Source organism: Cervus canadensis, chromosome 2 (assembly GCF_019320065.1).
Source record: "Cervus canadensis isolate Bull #8, Minnesota chromosome 2, ASM1932006v1, whole genome shotgun sequence".
NCBI lineage: Eukaryota > Metazoa > Chordata > Mammalia > Artiodactyla > Cervidae > Cervus > Cervus canadensis.
Genome location: NC_057387.1, coordinates 89,090,531 through 89,114,387, shown reverse-complemented (window position 1 = coordinate 89,114,387; position 23,857 = coordinate 89,090,531). Strand labels below are relative to the sequence as shown.

General features: G+C 38.4%; 1 protein-coding gene across 1 annotated transcript; it reads left to right on the top strand.

Moving 5' to 3' along the window:
- Positions 1 to 141: 141 nt before the first annotated feature.
- Positions 142 to 21,478, top strand: PRPF38A (pre-mRNA processing factor 38A). Its single transcript, XM_043461324.1, has 10 exons — positions 142 to 405; positions 1,915 to 2,074; positions 3,586 to 3,707; positions 5,733 to 5,818; positions 13,077 to 13,187; positions 15,524 to 15,636; positions 16,219 to 16,245; positions 16,358 to 16,455; positions 16,874 to 16,922; positions 17,780 to 21,478. Exons 1-10 carry the CDS (start codon positions 276 to 278, stop codon positions 17,820 to 17,822), a joined length of 939 nt encoding a protein of 312 aa, XP_043317259.1. The 5' UTR covers positions 142 to 275; the 3' UTR covers positions 17,823 to 21,478.
- Positions 21,479 to 23,857: the final 2,379 nt, after the last annotated feature.

The window sequence follows — 23,857 nt, the reverse complement described above, 5'->3', positions numbered from 1 at the left end:
TCTCCACGTTCCGTCAGCAGCCAGCCCTTTCGCCCCGCCCATCTAAGGAGGGGACGCACGACGTACATCCGCTAACGTGCCGCGGCCATAATTGATTAGGTCTGCGAAGCCGTTTGCCGAAGAAAGGTCCTAACTCGAAAACATTTCCGGGTTCAAGATGGACGCGCAAACCTTTTAGTGAGACTTCCTCCAACCTTATCATTTCTCTCTGGTTTTTTAACCAGGATGTGACGTCTTAAAGGACCCGACGGAAACAGAACGTCAGACGTTCTAAAATGGCGAACCGTACGGTAAAAGATGCGCACAGCATCCACGGCACCAACCCTCAGTATCTGGTGGAGAAAATCATTCGGACGCGAATTTATGAGTCCAAATACTGGAAAGAGGAGTGCTTTGGACTTACAGGTGAGCAGGAGCGTGCTGAACACCCCCCATCCCTGCCCCAACTCCTGTCGTCCCATGGCTCAGTTTTCCAGTCCAATAGGACTGGCCCACTGGCGGTGAGATTTAGGGGGAATTTTTCAGTCATTCAGAAGAATCTGAGCGCCTACTCTGTGCCTAGTGTTGTGTTGGGCTTTGGGAACACAGATCTGATAGGACCTTATTCGGAAGGGTGTCACAGGTCGTTTCTTTGAGGTATTCCATGTTTAATGATAACTTGCTGGGTTCCAGTGTTAAACATGGGAACCCTGAAGGTCTTAAAGGAGCGTCAGTATTCCCGAAACCAAATTTATAATGTTACTACCCCTAAATCTGGACCATTTGCAATATTTTCACATCCCAGTCCTAATATAAATATATGTTCTTAAGAGAAATCTTCGGATCGTCTTTGATACTTGCTTAATTCTGGCTTTTTTTTGGGGGGGTACCAGTGTTTCCCTAGTGAACCGTGAGTTCATCTTCTGTAAAACGAGCACAATAATACTCACATCAAAGGTCAAAGGATTAAATGATTTAATCCAAGAAATCTAAGGATTAAATGAAATAATGTATAAGAAGTGTTTGGTATAGTTACAGCTTGTTCAGTCGCTAAGTAGTGTCAGACTCTTGTGACCCCATGGGCCGTAGCCTGCCGGGCTCCTCTCTCCTCCACTGTCTGCTAGAGTTTGCTCAAATTCATGTCCATTGAGTCCATGATGCTATATATATTTAGCTACAGCTATATATTAATAAAAGTACTCAGTAATCAGTCGTGGTAGTGGTGCTAGTTGTCACCACTGTTAATTACTCCTCTGCTGTTACTGCTCTGCCATCACCCTAGCTATGTGTCCACGGAGGAGTGATATTGTTTTTCTGAGTTGCCATTAAATTTAGAGTCATGTAAGATTTACTTTGGGGGCCTTTTCTCATTCCAGAGGTGAAATGACTTGCTCTAGTTCACGAAACTGGTGTCTGATTTTGATGACAACATCGAAAGGTTATTATCCCTGTTGTCTAGATGAACTTTACTTAGAGTTATGTAGTTATTGAGGTTTGTTACGGTTTTCGTCCTTCTAACTCTTATTTAATCTGGCAGTTTTTCCCCTAACATGATGGTGACAAGCAAAGACTGAAGTTAGACTTGTTGGACGAAAATCCAGGCCCTGCCACTTTCTGGCTGTGAATATTGAGCAAATCACTTAATGTTTCTTGGCCCTCATTTTCCTTAGCTGAAAACAAGGGCAGTGCTAGAACTTAACCTCATGACTTGTGAAGATTAAATAAGATAATATGAAATGCTTAGCAGAGTACTTGGCGTATAGTAATCTTTCAGTGTATATTGGCTGCTGTTATTTATTACACACTTGTTCTCCTAATATTAAGCTGTTAATTCAGGAACACCAAATCTTGAACTAACTTTAACTCTCTGCACTTTAAACCTGTAAAAACTTAGTCCTAATATGTCTGCAATGCCTCTCTGTTTTTGTTTTTTAGCTGAACTTGTAGTTGATAAAGCCATGGAGTTAAGATTTGTGGGTGGTGTCTACGGTGGCAACATAAAGCCCACTCCTTTTTTGTGTTTAACCTTGAAGATGCTTCAGATTCAACCTGAGAAGGATATCATTGTAGAGTTTATAAAAAATGAAGATTTCAAGTGAGTGAAATATTTACTAGCTAATATAAATATTTTAATTTCGTGGTCCAGAATTTGGCTTTGGTTAAAAGAAGGGAAAGCAGTGTATCTCATTTCCAGAGTCCCACTCTGGTATTTTGTTCTTGAACCCCTTGAGTTTTTGTTTTGTCTGTTTTGATTGTATTGACCTTCTTCTTTACTTTCTGAGGCTTGGTGACTTTTCCTCCAAAAAAGTATTTCACAAAACTCACTGACATATATTAAGCAGAAGTTAATGCCAAATATGTTGGTAGCACTGAATACTTAAGGATGAAGGAAGCAACATAAAGTGTGGTAAAAAAGAGGGAAACATTTGTGTTAATTGTAGGTTCGTGTCCAGACCCTATTACCTATGAACTGTTACCTTGGAGAAGTTACTTAATTTTCTAAATTTTACTTTCTTTACCTGTAAAATGGAAACAATAATACCAGCTCGGGATAGATGTGAGGATTAAGGAAGAAAGAGCTGTAAGTCTCTATCGGTGCCTGTTGCATGGTATCTGGCCCCAAAATACAAGCTGCTTGAGGAGCTCACAGATAAGAACAGGAGACAGATGTAATAATTATTATTTGCCACTCTCTATTCTAAGAAATTTACATGCAATAATTTATTTAACCTTCACAACAACCCTGTAAAATTATTATCCCCATTATGTACGAGAGGAAACTAAGGCACAGAGAGATTGCTTTCCCCAAGGTCAAATGCTGATAAGTGGCAAAGCTGGTTTCAGAGTCCATTTTTTTTTGCCAATGTATTCTGTTTGTCATATAAGGAAATGAATTTCAAATGCCTACTGTTTATTGAAATGGAGATTTGAGTAGGTAGTTGGGGTATAGGAGAAAGGGAAAATAAAGGAAACTTACAAATTAATGGCTAGAAAATAGCTAACTCTCATTAGGTACTTACGGTGTGCTATATACCTCGCTTAGCATCGTAACGTTCATTTTTTACTTATATACCAAACCATCAAATTAGGGACTATCATTTTACAAGGACTGAGAAAGCAAAAGTAAATTGCCTAGTGTTACAGAGTTAGTAAATAATGGAATCAAAATTTGAACCCAGATGACTGACTTTTTTCCATAAGCAGCATTCTGCTTTCCAGCAACTAGCAATCTGTGTAAATTATATTGTTAGTAAATAAATCTCTACTTTCTGTTGTTAAATTCAGTATCTCATTTGATTCTTAAAATAATCCCATGAGGTAAACAGGTTGTATCTTAGTTTTACAGATGATATAATAGACTCGGAAAGTTGAACATTATATCCCAAGTCACTGCAGCCAGTAAGTGGTAGAATGAGAACTTGAACCCAGGTTTCCATATTTTAGCTATTTTTTCTGCTGCCCTATGCTGCCTCTAGAAATGTAGCTTTCTCATCTACCAAAGAGAAAAAAGAACTTGTTTATCCACTGCTGTCATGAGAAAAGCTACTTGTAAAGCTCAGGAACTTTTTGGAATGGCCTGTTGTTTCACTGTTGTCTATCTGTCAGGTATGTCCGCATGCTGGGAGCACTTTACATGAGGTTGACAGGTACTGCAATTGATTGCTACAAGTACTTGGAGCCTCTATACAATGACTATCGAAAAATCAAGAGCCAGAACCGAAATGGAGGTGAGTATGGTCCTAAGTATCTAGGCCTTCATCCCTGAGCCAGTTTTTATTTCACCAGTATCTCTGGCATCACATAATCCAGATTGTTAGCATCTTCAGTCAGGTCCTCCATCTCTCGTGAGGAGTCATAATACTCCATTAGACTACTAGCTTCCTGTCAACCTCACCCAGTCTGCCCTGTCTGCCTATCTTTCCAGCTGCATCTTACGTTAATCCCTGCTTTGGCATCATGTGCTACATCCCGTAAGATCGATCTCTCAAATGACCTTTCCCTTAAAATCCTTCCCCAGACCTCCCAAAGTTAGTTTTCCATTTGTTGGACCTTCACAGTTCTTTCTACTGGCCTCTCTTACATGATACTTGACCCTGTAATACATGGACTGAGTGTACTCATACTTAGGTAGGAATCTTGTTAAAACATAAGTATATCCAGGAGGGGCAGCTCCATACCATTTACAGAGAGACACATTTTATGATAAAATGGGATTCAGAGAATGCAATCAGAACTTTTTCTCACTTAGTGTCATAACAAAAGATTAGTAACATTGGCCTTTACCCTCTAAATATCACATTAAGCAGTACAAGTTTAAGAATTTGGTATTATTCTTCAAACTTCTGTTAGCTTACTCATTCACTTGAATGAATACATACTAAGTGCCAGTGTTGCGCTGGGTACTGTACTACATACTGGAAATAATGTGACGAACAAGATGGACATGGTCCTGGCCATCATGAGATTACTTATTTATTTATGACTATATTATGCTAAGCTAAGGTAGAGTTTTTAAACCTAGTGATAATTTGGGTCAGATATTTCTTTGTTACGGGGAGCTGTCCAGTGCATTGTAGAATGTTTAGCAATATCCCTGGCTTCTACTCACTGAAGGCCATTAGCACCCCATAGTTGGAGGGGCAACAACCCTGGTTGAGAACCACTAAACTAAGGTAATGTTTACCATAGAAATTCTAAAAAGCTGTTGCTCCGCTTACCATGTAAGATACATGATTCTTAAAAATAGCAAATCACTATCACTTGGAACTAATACGACATCTTAAGTCAGGTTTGCATGTGTGCTCAGTTGCTAAGTCATGTCCAACTCTTTGTGACCCAGTGGACTGTAGCCAACCAGGTTCCTCTGTCCATGGAATTTTCCAGGCAAGAATACTGGAGTGTGTTGCCATTTCCTTCTCCAGCCCAGAGATAAAACTCACATCTCCTTTATTGGCAGTCAGATTCTTTATCACTGAGCCACCCAGGAAGCCCCAAGTCAATTATATATCCATTTAATAAAGTTTGCTGCCCCACGTAGGGGAAAAGATACATATTTTTAGGGACTTAGTAGGTTCACAGGAGATACTGTACTTGAGTTGTAAGTTTTATTCAAAAACATTACCCTTTTATAATTCAGGACTCATTGTGCTTGTTTTTGTGCTTGTCTTTCCTGCTAACTGGGACCGCTTCATTCATCCCATTATCCCTAGTTCCTAGAAGAAGCATGGCACATAAACTGCCTCAATAAAGGGGAGTTGACTGGATGAAGATTGGTGGTGATGACAAGGCAGTGAAAGCTTGTAGGTTGAGCCCAGGTTGACAGTAATCTATTCAGTGTTAATTGCCACACTGCAGCAGCTTTATTAGTGCATGTGCAGGCAAAGGGAAGGGGCTTCCCTGGTAGCTTAGATGGTAAAGAATCCACCTGCAATGTGGGAGACTTTGGTTCTATCCCTGAGTCAGGAAGATGCCCTGGAGAAGGAAATGACAGCCCAGTCCAGTATTCTTGCCTGGAAAATCCCATGGACAGAGGAACCCGGTGGACTACCGTCCATGGGGTCACAAAAGAGTCAGACATGACTGAGCGACTAAGTCACACACACACACACTCAGAGGGAAGCTGCAGAGGATTCACACTTTCTATACCAAATACCCTATTAGATATCGTACATAAAGACTCTTAAACTTTTTTTTAACTTTTTGGCTATTTAAACTTATTTCCAAGTTACTTAAGCTTACGGTTTTTCTTTCAGAGTTTGAGCTGATGCATGTAGATGAATTTATTGATGAACTACTGCACAGTGAGAGAGTCTGTGATATCATTCTGCCCCGGCTACAGGTAAGAGAGAAAGGTCATACATACACAGCACACAATAAAATGTGTGTAAAGATCTCTTTATACACATACATTATAAAACACCATGGAACTCAAAGTCTTTTTTTAACTGAAGTGTAGTTAATGTACAGTATTATATGTTATAGGTATATCAGTATTGTGACTCAACAATTTTTAAAGGTAGTACTCCATTTATAGTTATTATAAAACAGTGGCTCTGTACAATATATTGTAGCTTATTTGATTTCGAATACTTTGTTCCTCTTAGTTCCCTCTCCCTTCCCCTCCTCACTGGTAATCATTAGTTTGTTCTCTATATCCGTGAGTCTGCTTCTTTGTTATGTTTACTAGTTTGTTACTTTTTTGAGACTCTATATATAAGTGATATCATACAGTATTTGTCTTTGTCTGACTTATTTCACTTAGAATAATATCCTCCAGTACTGTATAGCACAGGGAACTCTGCTCCATACTCTGTAATAACCTAAATAGGAAAAGAATTAGAAAAAGAATATTTTAATCTTTCCTCACTTAACATAGTTATTTTGGAATATATCCATGTTTTTGCATATACTAATAGTTTTTTATTTGTTGCTAAATAGGAATAATATTCTTTTGCATGGGTATATATACCACAATTTGTTTACCCAGTCATCTGTTTATGCAGAATTGTGGGGTGCAAGGTCAGTGTATAAAAGTCAGTTGTTTTCTGTACATGAGCTAGGAACAATTAAATTTGAGATTTTATATAAAAGATACCATTTATATCAGCATCAAAAATTAAAATAATTATGGATAATTTTGTCCAAAAATGTGTAAGACTTTAAACTATTAATATAAAACATTTCATTACTGACAGAAGTTAAAGAAGACATGATTAATGGAGATATATCATGTTCATGATATATCTGATATATATATATATATCAGATATATGATACCATGACTTAACAATTGTTGTCAGTTCTCCCAAATTAATCCATAGATTCAATTCAGTTCCAATCAAAATCCAAATAAAATTTGATAGAACTTGACAAACTAATTCTAAAATGTATATGAATATGGAGAGGACCTAGAATATCCAAAACAGCTTTGAAAAAGAATAAAGTAGGACAAACACTACCTAATTACAAGACAGTGTTGTAGTGGCATAAAGCTAGACAAGCAGATCAGTGGAACAAAGTGAAAGAACCAGAAATAAGTGTATAATACCTATTTATGGTCATTTGGTTTTCTGCAGAGATGTTAGGGCAGTACAATTGAAAAAGGATAATCTTTTCCACAAATGGTGCTAAAATGATTAAATAGCCATATGAGACAAATGAATGTCTTCCCCTAGCTCACATTATATGTAAAAATAAACTTGAAGGGGATAATAGACTCATAAAAGCTAAGAGTAGAAAACTTAAGAAAAACATAGGTGAAAATCTTAGTGACCTTGTGTTTGACAAATTCTTGTAACAAAATGTGAATTATTTATTAAAAATTAATAAATTGACTTTATAAAAATTAAGCACTTGCCTTTCAAGAGATACTATTACAAAACTAAAAAAGCAAGCCACAGACTGGAAGAATACATTTGTACAACATACATCCATAAAAGTTCTTGAATCTGTACTTTATAAAGTACTCTTGAACTTACTAACAAGAAGGCAACCCAGTGGGAAAATGAACAAAAAATTCTTAACAGACCTTTTACCAAAGAAAATGTAGTCGACCAGTAGCACATAAAAAGGTGTTCTATATCATTAATCATTAGGGAAATGCAAATTAAAAGCATAGAAACATGCACTACATACCTAGTAAAATGTGTAAAATAAGACTGATCGTATCAAGTGTTAGTGAGGATGTGGAGGAACTAGAAGTCTCCATAGCCTATTGGTGACAACATAAAATGGAACAACCAAACTTGGAAAAGTTTGGCAGTTTCTAAAGAAGTTAACCATTCAATCCAGCTATTCCACTTCCAGGAATTTACTCAGGAAATGAAAGCATATGTCCACACAAAGACTTAAGCACAGGTAATCTTAACAGTTTTATTTGTAATGGCCAGAAACTGGAAGCAACCCAAATGTCCATCAAGTGAATGAATAAACAAATTGTGATGTGGCCATACAATGATACTACCTCAGCAGCAAAAATGAACTATTGATAAATAGCAGTAGCATGGATTAATCATAAAATAATTGTGCTGAGTGAAAAAAGACACAAAGTTGTATGTACTGTGTAATTCTTTTCTAATAAATGTAAACTATAGTGACAAAAAAGAACAGTGGTTGCCTAGTTATAGAGTAAGGGATCGGGGAGGAGAGGGAATGAGAAATCAGAAAGGAGCGCAGGTAGACTATTGGGTGGAGTGGCTCTATCCATTGTACTGATGTACTGACTTACATTTGTATACAACACAATACTCATCACATTGTATACTATAAAAATTACAGTTTATTGTGTATCAGTTATACCTCAGTGAAATTGTAAAATGTATTGCAAAAATCATTGGAATACCTGTAGACTAACAAGAGTCTTTGACTCTCAGATTCTGATATTCTGTGTAAAATTGGTAGCATTGATGAAAGGGTCCCAGAGACAGTGTTTAAAATGGGGCATGGGAACAGATTCTTCAGAGTTTTAAGCAACCACGGAAACCCAAATTGGGAAGACCCAGAACTTAAGATCTCCTTTGTGATGCTACTGTAGCTCAGTAATTCTGAAGCAGTTTGCTGTATCCCACCTTGCCTTGCTAGATAAAAGCCAAGAAGGAATAATTTAAAGATCAAAAGTCACATAGTATTTTTGCTGTTCAGTTGCTAAGTCATGTCCAAATCTTTGCAACCCCAAGAACTGCAGTGCGCCAGGCTTCCCTGTCTTTTAGTATGTCCCAGAGTTTGCTCAGACTCTTGTCCATTGAGTCGGTGATGCCATCCAACCATCTCAGGCTCTGTTGCCCTCTTCTCCTCCTGTCCTCAGTCTTTCCCAGCATCAGTCTTTTTCAGTGAGTGGGCTGTTTGCATCAGGTGGCCAAAGTATTGGAGCTTCAACTTCAGTCAGTCCTTCCAATGAATATTCAGGGTCAGTTTCCTTACGATTAACTGGTTTGATCTTGCAGTTCAAGGGACTCTCAAGAGTCTTCTCCAACACCCCAGTTCAAAAGCCTCAATTCTTTGGAGATCAGCCAAAAATCTTTATGGTCCAACTCTCACATCTGTACATGACTATAGGAAAAACCATAGCTTTGACTACATGGACCTCTGTCAGCAAAGTGATGTCTTTACTTTTTAATACGCTGTCTGGGTTTGTCATAGCTTTTCTTCCAAGGAGCAAGCGTCTTTTAATTTCATGGCTACAGTCAACTATCTGCAGTGATTTTGGAGCCCAGGAAAATAAAATTTGCCACTGTTACCATTTTTTCCCTGTTTGCCATGAGGTGATGGGACCAGATGCCATGGCCTTTGTTTTTTGAATGTTGAGTTTTAAGCCAGATTTTTCACTCCCCTTTTCACCCTCATCAAGAGATTCTTTAGTTCCTCTTTGCTTTCTGCCTTTATTTAGTGGTATCATCTGCATATCTGAGGTTTTTGATATTTCTCCTGGAAGTCTTGTTTCCGGCTTACAATTCGTCCAGCCTAGTATTTTGGATGATGTACTCTGCATAGAAATTAAATAAGCAGGATGATGATATACAGCCTTGATGTACTCCTTTCCCAATTTTGAAGCAGCCTATTGTTCCATGTCCGGTTCTAACTGTTGCTTCCCGACCTGCATGCAGGTTTCCCAGGAGGCAGGTAAGGTGGTCTGGTATTCCCATCTCTTTAAGAACTTTTGACAGTTTGTTGTGATCCACATAGTCAGAGGCTTTCACAGTCAGTGAAGCAGAAGTAGATGTTTTTCTGGAATTTCCTTGCTTTTTCTATGATCCAGTGTGTGTTGGCAATTTGATCTCTGGTTCCTCTGCCTTTTTTAAATCCAGTTTGTGCATCTGAAAGTTCTTGGTTCACATACTGTTGGACCTAATTTGAAGAATTTTGAGCATTACCATGCTAGCATGTGAGATGAGTGCGGTTGTGCAGTAATTTAAACATTCTTTGGCATTGCCCTTCTTTGGGACTGGAATGAAAACTTTTTCAGTCCTGTGGCCGTTGCTGACTTTTCCAGATTTGCTGGCATAATAAGTGCAGCACTAACAGCATCATCTTTTAGGATTTGAAATAACTGAGCTGGAATTCCATCACTTCCCCTAGCTTTGTTTGTAGTGATGCTTCCTAAGGCCCACTTAACTTCACGCTTCAGAATGTCCGGCTCTAGATGAGTGACCACACCATTTTGGTTATCCAGGACATTAGACCTTTTTTCTTTAGCTCTTCTGTGTGGTCTTGCCACCTCTTCTTAATCTCTTCTGCTTGTGTTAGGTCCTTGCCATTTCTGTCCTTTATCATGCCCATCTTTCCATGAAATGTTCCCTTGGTATCTCCAATTTTCTTGAAGAGATCTCTAGTCTTTCATTCTTCTGTTTTCCTCTTATTTCTTTGCCTTGTTCACTTAAGAAAGCTTTCTTTTCTTACCTTGCTATTCTGGAAATCTGCATCCAGATGGATGTATCTTTCTCTTTCTCCTTTGCCTTTTGCTTTTCTTTTCTTTTCTCAGCTGTTTGTAAAGCTTCCTCAGACAACCATTTTGCTTTCTTGCATTTCTTTTTCTTTGGGATGGTTTTGGTCATCACCTCTGGTACAGTATTATGAACCTCTGTCCATAGTTCTTCAGGCACTCTGTCTACCAAATCTAATCCCTTGAATCTATTGGTCACTTCCACTGTATAAACGTAAGGGATTTGATTTAGGTCATACCTGAATGGTCTAGTGGTTTTCCCTACTTTCTTCGGTCTGAGCCTGAATTTTGCAATAAGGAGCTCGTGATCTGAGCCACAGTCAGTTCCAGGTCTTGTTTTTGCTGACTATATTAGAGCTTCTCTATCTTTGGCTGCAAATAATGTAATCAGTCTGATTTCAGTATTGACCATCTGGTGATGTCCACGTGTAGAGTCATTTCTTGTGTTGTTGGAAGAGGGTGCTTGCTATGACCAGTGTTCTCTTGGCAAAACTCTGTTAGCCTTTGCCCTGTTGCGTTTTGTACTCCAAGGACAAACTTGCCTGTTCAGACTAGGTAAATATGTAAGAGACAAAGTAGAGATTAGTAGTTACCAGGGGATTCAGGGGAGGGGAATGAGGAATGATTAATTAATAAGTATGGCATGTTTTTCTGGTGTGATGAGGAAGTTTTTAAACTAGTGAGAGGTGGTGATGGAAGAATTTTACACTTGAAAATTGCTAATTGTGTACATTGTGAATTTCACCTCAATAAACAACAGATCAAAGGGACCTGAAAAACGTCAATGTGGAATATAGAATGGATTGTAAATATGATAAATGGGTAAGGTAAACTTTCTTGAGGCAGCAAAGCAGAAAGATAGAGATAGTTGGTAGATGAGCGCTCACAGATAACTGCAGTGAACCACTCTTCCTCCAGAGTGACTCAGTTACAGAAAATCCTAGAAAATAATTCTGAAAATTATATCTTCTTTTCCATATTGATTATTATAGACTGTAGTGAAAAGAATGACATTTCAAATCTGAAAACCTGATTTTAGGGTACAGTTGTCACACTTTTTATCCTTAGCTGTGATTATTATGTTTGCTGCTGCTGCTAAGGCACTTGAGTCGTGTCCGACTCTGTGCGACCCCATCCCCCGTCCCTGGGATTCTCCGGGCAAGAACACTGGAGTGGGTTGCCATTTCCTTCTCCAATGCATAAAAGTGAAAAGTGAAAGTGAAGTCGCTCAGTCATGTCTGACTCTTCGCGACCCCATGGACTGCAGCCTACCAGGCTCCTCCGTCCATGGTATTTTCCAGGCAAGAGTACTGGAGTAGGGTGCGGATTATTATGTTTAGAAATACTGTAAAAAATGATATACTCCGAACTATAGTCAGGTTGTGACTAAGGGTTCTAAAGTCCAGTCACCTCTGAGCAAGCGTGTTGATGCAAATGGGGTAGTCTGCTGGAGTCTAGAAGATCACAAAGCAGACCTCACTGAAGAGAGGAAAGTTGAAATATGACTGATATATGTTATCATATCACTGAGAGGTGTGTTCTGGTGTGGGCCTCTCTATGTGCTGGATGAAGTGACCCTTAAGACTATGTTTAGCTTTGATTTGTTTCTTTTAAGCAACCCATAGGGCATAGCTTCTCACGTGCCCTGGCGTTGGCAGGGAGCTGCTCTGGAATGAATTCTAATTTTATCAAATACAAATACTCTAAGTTAATACATTGACGTTGATCACTTCCAAGTCTGGTGAGCATCAGGGATTCTGGATGCCCTGTCTGATATAGTCCTAGATCCCAGACTGTGGTGATCTTTTCCAAGGAACCCTTTTTCAAAGGATTCACTTCACTGAATGGCATCTTTATCTCATTTCTCCTAACCTTTATAGAATTTTGTTAGGAATGAATGAGAGCAAAATAAGAGTACAAATGCTATTATTTGTTTTAGGGCTATCCAGTGATCTGTATGTCCTTGGCGCGCACACACACAAAAACAAAAACCAAACCATAAGGGTCTTATGACCCAGCCAGTCCTTTTGTCTGTTTTGAACTCACCTTTGCCTTTCAGGTCCTTAGTCACTTAGGACTGCTAAGTCACATCTTAGAAGAAAATGAAACTAGGAGGTGGTTTGTTTATGTCCTGAGCCTTGCTCAAAATGCATGTCTGTAGACAGCTCCCCAAATCCTGGGTCTGTGAGAGAATTGGTGCTACTTAAGAGCAGGAGGACCCAAACCCCCACACTGGACTGAGTCTCAGTGAATCTCTTAGTGGATTCTGGCCTGAGCCGCTCCTGGAAAACTCCTAGCCAACATTATCTTGAACTATTGACCCTTGTGTGTGAAGCCCATAATTGTTATTCAAGGCTACAGCTATACTGATTGATATTCTAGTTACCTTAGAGTATAAGGTCACAGGGAATAGAGGCAATAGAAAAGTGATATTCTCTTCATCTTTGTATTTATCTCTTTACAGGGAAACTTAAAAATATATATAGATCCTAGGTATGCTAAACTCTCTAAGAAAATCTGCATCTAGGATATCTTTGAAATGAAATTGCCTCGGCTGTTGTGCCATAGGTTTTCTGCCACTTGCAGAAGCCCAGTGTTGGCGCTTCAGGACACAGAGGAGATGGAGGGCCCTCTCTGACTCTCTCTGTGTTCCCCGTAGAAACGCTACGTGCTAGAGGAAGCCGAGCAGCTGGAGCCGCGGGTTAGCGCTCTGGAGGAAGACATGGACGACGTGGAGTCCAGTGAAGAGGAGGAGGAGGAGGATGAGAAGGTCAGGCACCTGGGAGCTGAAGGGTTGCAGGAAGGAGAATTACAGGGAATGGGAATGTCTGTTTTGTTTTCAAACTTTATTTAGTTTTAACCAAAAAAGAAAACCCCCAAAATACAGTATTTCATCATTGAGAGTGTGGGTCCTAGAGTTAAATGGACTTGATCCGTATCTCAGCCCTCCTGTTTATTACTGGCATTATGTTATGTAAATTACATAATCTCCATTTTCTTTTCTATAAAGCAAACATTATGATACCTTTCTTTTAGGACTTTTATGAGTATTAAATGAAATTACATACATAAAGCCCTTAGCTTTGGGACATTATAATTGCATAATAAGTGGTAGCTATTAAATACGTGGGACAAAAATAATACTGATCATAATTGAATGCGTACTAAGAAGTAAACCTAGTTTAGGGAAATAAAAACCTACTGCATAGTCATGTTCTTCCACTATTTGTTAAAATGCTAAAAACTTGAAAACAAGCAAATTGTCAGGGAGCAGTCAGGTAAACTATTGCTAACAATTCAACAGAGTATTAGGCCACCATTAGAAGTATCATGAAAAGTAACAGTGAACTTCCTTGGAGGTCCAGTGGGTAAGACTCCATGCATCTGCTGTGGGGCGGGGTGAGAACTAAGATCCTGCATGCCACTTGGTGCAGCCAGAAAAAAAAATGTATGTGATAACGTGTAAATGATTACAGTAAGCTTTGTGTTTTTTTGTTTTTCTTTTAAAGATTTAAAACATTTGTGATTAAAATTATATGTGTAAAAAAGCTAGGGGGAAATATAAGAAATTCTGGCCTGTAGATACTGAGGTAGTGCAGATGAAAGTGTAGCTCTGAGCTTAGTAGACTCCATTTAAGGTAAGTGCTAAGGGAAGCACAGTCATTCATGAATGGAAAGCCAGGCGTGGCTGAGGGGCTCTTCTGTGGTGAGTGAACCAAAAATATGCATTCTTTTTAATGGAAAATTTAATCACATACCAAAATGGAGAGAATAAACCTCCATTTACCCATCACCTAGCTTCAACAGTAATCAGCTCAGCTATTTTGTTTCCTCCACATCTACTCAGTTCTCCTTCACCAGTTATCTCAAAGCAGATCACAGCCATCATATATCTCATATTTCAGAAAAAAAACATGGACCCCTTTTTAAGGCACAGCCATATACCATCTTCAGCCCTTAAGTCAGTGGTTCTTTAATATTAAAATGTCAGGTCATAACATTCTGTACAAATTTTCATAATCTGTTTTTGTGATTGTGTCCCTGTGGTATCACTTAATGTGTGCATTTGTCTATTTTATTTTCTGTTAACTAGTTCTTGAGTCTTTAATTGGATTTGGGGTTTTTGGAGTAGAGCAACACTACTTCATAGGTATAGTGTACTTCCTCCAGGATGAACAGTCTGCTCTCTTTTTATAATATTAGGATCCACTGATGATCTCTGCATAGACCCATTAAGGATTGTAAAATAATGATATTTAAAAAAAACCTCCCAAATCAACATTTAGTTTTTTTATAAAGTTTATATAAGAAAAGCAAGATAAATTATTTATTTCCCTTTGTCAGTTTTTAAAATCATGAGTTGATTTTATAGTATTCTCCTAAGAAGGTATGCCCTTGGTAACATTTGAATTTCTCAATTTAAGTATATTTGGTGTTCTGGACCATTATTGTCCTTGTTGATGCTGAAATTGTCCTATGTCTGGCCAGTGGGGGCCCCTCAACTTCACCTTTGGATACAATCCTAGTAGTTTCAGCACTTGCTATCTGATACAATGATATGTTCTAGGTATGTTACAATGATATGTTCTTGTTATATTTTAGCCTGGACCTAAAAGTAGCCATTTTTCCAAGAACATCTTAGTTCCATTAAGCGAGATATGTTATTTAGAGACCACAATCTGGGCTCATTGCTACATGGTATTTCTAGGACTTTACAGTTGATAAAGCTAAAGGAAAAAGAAATTTTAAGCTTAAGATAACACTGTATTTAACCTCATCAGTTTTACATCTCTATCTCTTCTTTCACATTAGAAATCCAACTTCTTAGGAGATAAGCATACTTACCTGTCATTACTCTTACATAGTTCCAGAATAATGGTACCAGCACTAGAACAGTAACGGGATTATTAGAAAGATTTTAATTTTTTTATTTGGTAGTGGGTTTTTTGGTCCTTAGTGTTATCCCATACATATTCAAATTACTGTGTTTTAAAGTCAATTGGAGGTGGAATTTGGGGTGGGATGGGGAGGAGGGTACAAGCCATGTTCCTAGTTGGCTCTCTATCAGCCTGTGCTCATCACTGACCCAGGCCATCTCTTCTCCAGTTGGAAAGAGTGCCATCACCTGATCATCGCCGGAGAAGCTACCGAGACTTGGACAAACCCCGTCGCTCTCCCACACTACGCTATCGGAGGAGTAGGAGTCGGTCTCCCAGAAGGTAAGGCCTTAGTCATTGGCATCTTCCAGGGATACTTTAAGCACTGGAGTGTAGAAGTTTGGACTTCATGGAAGGAAAATGCCAACCTCTGGAGAATGTGTGCTCGCCAATGTATTAGTTGCTACAAAAACACCACCCACAAAACCTCAGTGGCAAACATTTTAATTCACAGGTCTGTGGCCAGTGATTTAATCTGGGCTTAGGCAGTTTTTTGAGTATAAACTATGGTCACTCACTTGTTTTGCAATATTCTCTGTTGGCTAGTGTAGGTGGCCTTAGCTAGGATGACTGGAGCAGCTCCTCTCTATGTGTCACATTCTAGGCTAGGTTAGGCCTGTTCCCATGGCAGTGGCAGAATACAAGACTGACAAGCCCAACCATGCAAGTAATCTTTGTAGCATCTGCATCACATGTACAAATACCCCTTTGGCCAATCCCAGACTTGGGAGTCAGAGGGTCTTAAAGTTACATAACAAAGGACATGGATAACAGAGTTGGGTTAAGAATTGGGACAATTTTTGCAATTTACAGTGTCCAGGGCACCTACTAAGGTTCTTCTTTCTCTTTTTTCTTTCCATATAGGCGGAGTCGGTCTCCCAAAAGGAGGAGGTAGGCCTTTAGTGACTTGTGATGAAGGGTAGAGATTTGTGGGGGGGGGTGGGGTGGGTGTTGTGTTTATGTGTCAGGACAGATATGGGAGTCTGACCAGTCATTTCCACAGCCCCTCCCCTCGCCGAGAACGGCATCGGAGCAAGAGCCCAAGACGTCATCGCAGCAGGTCCCGAGACAGACGGCACAGATCCCGCTCCAAGTCCCCAGGTACAGCACTGGGGCCTTTTGTTTGCTGTTGGTTGTCTTAATAAAGAAATGTAATAGGAGTAATTAGCCTCCTGCAATACAGGAGTACCTTACTCCATTACTGCCTAGAAAAAGAAGTGGACATAGAATTTGAAAATTAGAGTTCACATTTTAACTGTCATTTACCAGCTTTGTTGATAGGATGGTGAGCTTCAGTTTTCTGAAATTACAGGAGTAAGACATGACAGAGTAGTGGTAAATACCCAGTGTGATGTTAGTGAAATTTAGCCATAAAGCCCTGAAGGCTATGTGGGTTCAGTTCATCGCTACCAACAAGCTGTCCCTATCACAAGCCAAAAATGAAAGGAACTAGGGGAAATAACAGCAGAGAGTATGAGGGTGGAAACTGGTACACTGAACAGCCTTTTTTCTTCTCCAGGTCATCACCGCAGTCACAGACACAGGAGCCACTCAAAATCTCCTGAAAGGTATGGATTAACTTCTGTTCTGACTGAAGTCCCAATTATAACTCAGTTGGACTTGAAATTTTATATAATCTCCATCAATACAATTTAGGAATTCTCCTTAATTATAGGACGAAGTGGTTTCTTGCCCTGAAAATTACTAGAATTTTATATATATATAGTTATTTTGTTTTTCCTATAGGATTGCAGCTTTGAATAAAGGCAATTGCCTTAATCTCAGGAGACCTGGGATTCCGTCCCAGCTTTTAAGATTTTTAAAATATATTTACGTCTGGCCACACCAGGCCTTCTTTGCTGCTGGGCCCTGTCTAGCTGTGGCGAGTGAAGGCCACTCTTCAGCCGTGGTGTGGGCCCCTCACTGCAGCGACCCCCCCAGTTGCAGAGCACAGGCTCTGGGGCTCGTGGGCTCAGCAGTTGCAGAGCACAGGCGTAGCTGCCCCATAGCACCTGGGGTCCTCCTGGACCAGGGACTGACCCCGTGTCCCCTGCATCGGCAGGCAGATTCCTAACCACAGGACCACTAGGGAAGTCCCAGTCCCAGTTTTTAATACTTAGCAGTTAAGTGACATTGGATAAGTCATTTTCATTTGGTAAGCTTCCATTAGCAGCTACCTCTAGATACTGTACACTGTTGGAAGCACTCCCATCTCTCAGAGGTCATTTCTTCAATGGTAAATTTTGGAGAGTAATGCCTAACTCACTGTTGCTCTTAAACATAAAAACACCAAGTACTTTTAATGAACACTGACTGTCTTCTCTGTCCCCATCAATGTTAGCATGTATCAGTCTTTCTCAAAAATCCTTGCTCAGCTCCTAAAACAGCTGGTAAATTTAATGATTTGTATGTGTCACCATTTCAGGTCTAAGAAAAGCCACAAGAAGAGCCGGAGAGGGAATGAGTAATGGACTTAATTTGGTTTTAATACAAGTGGCCTTCTGTGGAGACGAAGGCATCTGTCTACGCGGGAGAAAGATCTACTCAGTCCCAGGCAGCTATGAGAGTATTTTAGATTTTTTTAAACCAAGTTTTCTTCACTTTCTTTTTTTTTTTTTAACATGAAAGAGGTGCTGAGTTTTGTATCTCTTTATGAATTGTACGTAATCCACACATTTGAAAGATAATGCTTCCTGAACTGAGAGCTGCTTTTGGCCTCTTTGTACAATCAACCTTGTTTGTACTCAAAAATTTATGAGGGTAGAATGGATTCGAATAGAGTGTATGAAACAAGGGGAGAATGTGGCCCCCTTGTTATTTTTGTTATTAAATTTGACACACCCATTTCCTGTTTTTCTGTGGTTTTAGTTTCGGTTTACACTGAGATTAGAACTGTTTTGAGAATTCTGAGATATGTGCTAATGCTTGCTGTCCCGTAAAAAAAAACCAAGTTGGTAAAATATATTAGCTCTAGGTTTTACTTCCAGCAGCAGCAAATGGTAATAAACATGAAAACTGACCTGTTATCAGCAGCTTTATAATAATTCAGTTGTAAGGCTTTTTCTGGATCATTTAATCCAGTTGCATCGTTCAACAAACAGTAAAACTTGACACCTATTACGTAGCATTACTGTATAGTGTTGTTTCTTCTTCCCTACAGCCTTGAATTCCAAATTAAGGTGCTCAGCACCTTTATGCTGTGAGCATTGGTATTAGCAAAACTAGGCAGTAGCAGTAGGGAAACCAGGGTGAAAACGTTCAGTGGAGAGAAAAATACCTGATGCCACTCAAGGTTTTAACCTGAGTTACTGGACAACAGCACCATTCAGAAAACCAGAAAATACAGCAGGAAGAGAGCAGGCTTTAGAGGGGCAGGTAGTGGGAATTGCGGTAGTAGGGAGAAAAGAATGCATTCAGCTTAACTTGAAGTTTACTTTGAGACAGCTATGGTATGTCTAGATAAAGCCCAGACATTATAAATAAGAACTGGAGTTGAGCTAGTGATCTGACCCTGAATTGACAATGTTTAGGTAATTGTGGAAGGTGTAGAATTGAATGCAATGCCCAGGGAGCGTACATTTGTAAGGAAAACCAGTAGTAGAATCATAAGCAACACTCACACTGTTGAGGAAGAAGTGCAAACACTGATTGAAAATTGAAATGAATCATTTCAGAAAGGTACAGGAAATAGGAGTGGGTTAAGGAAGCTAAGGACAAAGAAGCAAAATAAGGATTAAATAGTGCCCATGGATATTGATAATCAAGAGGGTGTTGGATCTTTGCTAGAGGAGTCCTCTCTACCTGTACTTACCTTTCCTCCTTTAAAATGGAAAAAAATAATTGATTTCCTGCAACTCTGCCCCTGGCAACAATTGTGAAGACCAACTGCCTCACAGGATCCAGTTTCTTGGGAAGTCATATTTACTCATAGGCTAAACATCCTATTACTTGTTGAACTTAAGGACTTTTGCATCACTATTAAAGCGTTTGGGGATCATATTTGGAGATTTCATGTTCTTCAATAATTGCTCTCCTGATAATATTTGTTTTTTTTTTTTTTTCCTGATAATATTTGAGCTAATAAAATCATAACAGTCATTATGGTTCATCATACAACTATATATAGGACTGTCTTTAAAAATTAAATATAAGCACCTCTATTTGTATCTGTTATAGAGAGTCCTAGCAGTTATTTCTTTTATCAAAGTGTTCTAAATGGGAAAAAAAAAAGTGTAGTCTGGCTGAATGACCTATCGACCAACCAAGTTATCATCCAGTATATTAGTTTTAAAAGTATATTTTTAAAGTATAAAAATGTAGAAACCCACCCTAAACCCCAGTAATATTTAATACCAAAAATAAACCTTCCCAAGCATAAACTACAAACTTAAAGCCTACTTGAGAGTGGGACATGTCAAACCTCTCTCTCTGGAGATCACTTTGATAAACTACAGAATTGTACAGCAGATGAATTTAGGACAGACCTTGCTGAAGGACCATTTCTGTCATCTGTGTGCTAGCCTACTGCATGAGTGAGGCCTTGGAACTAAAGGTTTACAACTTTCTTTGCCCTGTATTAAGAGACATATTTTGCATCTTACCTCTATACTTATACATACTCTGCACTAAAACAGATTTTAAGAAAATATTCCTTATGCAAAATACATTCTGATATTTCTATGCATTATCAGTTTTACCATTGGGTGTACAACCACTAAATTGTTTATACTCCCCACAATTTGAATTATACTGCTTTAAAAGCTTTGCCATTGGGCATGATGACCTTTTAAATACTAAAGAATGGGCAAAGGAAACAATGGATTTGGTGAGAGGCTTCCAATGTAACAACCCAACTTAAAGTTCATTCCTCTAGCCCCTTTCCATTAATTTTGGCAGATCTAAGTTTAATTAAGCACTAATCAGAAAAGAATGCTCACATGCTGGTCATTCTGAGCCAAAAAAAAGGAACAAGTTTCTACAGATTCAAAAAAGATAAAATGATCTGTTTTTTTAAAATGCAAGAATACAAGTTCAAAGAGATTAAAAGATAAGAGGTGGAAAGTAAGCATGGCAGAGCTTGAAGAAATGAAGATTTGAAAACTGAAAATGAAAGCCTCACAAAATGCAAAATAGACAAGGCACAGAGAAAACAGACTGGAGGAAATAAAAAATGGAAAAAGCTGTAGAGATATGGAAAAAAATCTTGCCTATGATTAACTGATATTTCTGATAAAGAGAATTGAGTGAATCAACTTAAATTCAAACAGAAGAAAAATCACCTTGATTTAAAGAGATAAAGAATTATATGGGTACCCAAGCAGAGAAATCAAGTCATGTATAGTGAGGGAAAGGATCAGGATGGCCTCAGGTCTCCATTAAGGCAGTGAAGCAAAAGGCTCCAAAGGTGTAAGGAAAACAGTGTGCCAGGAACTTTATACCCAGCCCGGGTTGTCCTTAAAATATAAAGGGAATAGACATTCTTAAGTATGCAAGTACTTATAAGCATACAACCACTTGGGGGAAAAACTGCCTAATGTTACTGAACAAGAAATGAATCAAATTAAGGACTTGGGGGAAAAAAAGAAGTAGTAAAAGAAATGGCAGTAAACACTTTAGAAATTTTAAGTAAAAATAATGGGAAATCATTAAGACAAATGAAATATTTGAACACTGTACAGAAATAATGTAAGCAGGAAGTAGAACTCACTTTTATGACGAGTCACACGATCTCTAAAACATACATGAAGCTGGAAAAAAAAAAACTCCAGCCTCTCTAATGTTCTCTATACTTGGCCTTAATTTTAGGAGTCTTTAGAACTAGATTCTCTTGTAGAAAAAAATTTTTTTATAAGTTGAAAATTTTACACTTTTTTCTTTGGTTAAATTGAAGTAAAATTAATTTGCTATATGTACTAAATACAGCATATGAACCCACTTTTGTAAAATTTGTCCTATGTATGTGTAACTATATATATGATACATGTATATTAAAGAGATGGTTTGAAAGAATGAAATTCACTGGATATTAATAGTATTTCTGGTTTATGGAATTTTTAGTGATTTTTATACTGTTATTTAATGCTCTTTTTGTAATAAACAGATTATCCTTTACAAGGAAAAACTGTGTTTGGTGTTTAGGGCTTTTTTATAAGCTTACCAACACATTTTATATATTGTTTATTGGAATTGCAAATTAGTAACCACTTTTCAGCAATACAGCAATTTTGTAGTATGTAGCTTCCCAGGTGGCGCTAGTGGTAAAGAACCTGCCGGCCAGGAAATGTCAGTGCAAGAGACGTAACAGACATGGGTTAGATCCTTCCCTCCAGAAGATCCCCTGGAGCAGAAAAAGGCAACCTACTCCAGTATTCTTGCCTGGAAAATCCTATGGACAGAGGAGCCTTAAGGGCTACAGTTCACGCAGTCACAAAGAGTTGGACACAATGAAGCGACTTAGCAGAGCACAGCAGGAACCTTTGAACCTTTATCCTCTTTATCTAATAATCCTATTTATAAGAATTCACCGTAATAGAATACAGTTGATCTTTGAATAATGTGAGTTTGAACTGCATAGAGTCCACTGCAGATTTTTTCCCAATAAACATTACAGTTCTACATGATCAAAAATTGGCTGAATCTGCAGATGTGGATATGGAGGGCCAACTATGGGATTTGAGCACCTGGGGATTTTGGTATCTGCCACAGATCCTGGAACCAATTCTCTGTGCATACTGAGAGCTGACTATAACCAAATACAAGAGCAGCCTATTCTATCATCATTTTACATATATATTTTATAAATGAGAAGAGCTGGAAACAGCAGAAATGTCTATCTACAGGGGACTGAATGAATATATAGTATGTTATTGTTCATATTTTTTAATAATCTTTAATGACAAGGGAAAATGTTAATTACTCCATGTGATTAAACACTATACAAAAATTTCAAAGCAATGTGATCTTAAGCGTTTGTGTGTATGTGTATTCTCTGCAGAAGACTGAATTTCAGACTTTTCAATTGACCTACAAGAGATGTGAATTCATAATAAATTTTATAGTTTATATGAAAAGTCTGTAAATTTTAAAACTCAGCTACTACCACATAAATTACAAACTTAAGTTTTCTATTTTTCAACTTGGAACATTTCTATAGTTGAATACTAGCAATTACTGAAGGAGGGACAAGTGAGATGCTGAAAATTACTACATAGGAACACTGTTATAGAAGTAAAACTTAGGTGACTGGGGTTTATTGCCCCATAAATACCTTTTGCCAGATTACGGTATACTACCTACCTTTCAGACAGAAGGTTGAACTGGGGCAGTCTCATTGTAGATTAATTTTGGAGGCAAGGGGTGCTGCACTGCACAGCTTTTGGCATTTTAGCTCCCCAACCAAGGACTGAACCCAGGCCCTTGGCAGTGCAAGTGCAGAGTCTTACCATTGGACCACCAGGGAATTCCCAAATCATTTTCTTTTTAATGAATAATTAAAATATGTACAAAAGTAGAACAGAAAAACCAGCACTCTATTCTCTAAGACCTGAAAGGACATGAAATGCTTAGAACACTGACTTTAAAGAAAAATCTTGAATTCCCTTAAGTCATATTTTAACAGAAAAGTGTACATTGGGCCAATTACCTATCTCATTATTAACAAAACCAATAAGCTAAACTCCACCACTTAGGAAGATTCCACGAGGCTGTGAATGAAGCTTTTTTTTTTTTTAAGTTTAACTGACCAACAACACTGTTAGTTCCAGGTGCATAGCATAGTAATTCATAATGATCGCCAAGGCATGCTGAAGCTTTAATATGTAAAACTAACAGCTTAACATTTAATAATTCCTTTCCAAGGCTATAAGTATGGCAGGAAAGCCTTCCAACCACCTGCAATAGATTTCAAGCATCTTCCCTCCATATTGGAAACTGTGGCAAAAGCCCACATGCTCTCCTATTTAAGGAACACATATCTGTGAGGAAGCAAAACAAAGATAATATACTGTTCTTAAAAGACATTTGTATTTACTTATTCTGCAGATTTCCAAATAAATCTATAGCATCATTTAATTTGAACTCTCTGGCAAGTCTCCCTCAGTTGTTCATATAAGATGACCTCACTTCAAAGTAGAGTACCAAGAATAGTGAAGAAATCTACCACCAACAATACAAGTTTGAAATCCAACAATAATCACCGATCACGAGGTATTATTGGTAAACACCATCCTTGCAAGTGTACTTTCCAGGCAGTAATACAGGACTCAAAACAGTCTGGCATATGTTAGTTCCTCAGTAAATAAGGATTACTTTCCCTCCATTCTAAGCGTCAGTAACAGTTTCAGTGGTTTAAAAACTCTGCTTCAAAAAAAAAAAAAAAAAAAAAACTCTGCTTCAAAGATCTGTTTCAATTTTATTCCCAACATGTAATTGTCCTAACTTTAGAATTCATTTTGTTTTGCACCTCCAGTGTTTTCAATGACAAAATGAGATAGTATCTGCATCT

Bases quoted from the DNA above. Each gene is read 5' to 3' on its own strand.
- PRPF38A (XM_043461324.1), top strand. From the start codon at position 276: ATGGCGAACCGTACGGTAAAAGATGCGCACAGCATCCACGGCACCAAC. The intron at 406-1,914 runs GTGAGCAGGAGC...TTTGTTTTTTAG, and splicing joins GGAGTGCTTTGGACTTACAG to CTGAACTTGTAGTTGATAAA. The intron at 5,819-13,076 runs GTAAGAGAGAAA...TGTTCCCCGTAG, and splicing joins TCATTCTGCCCCGGCTACAG to AAACGCTACGTGCTAGAGGA.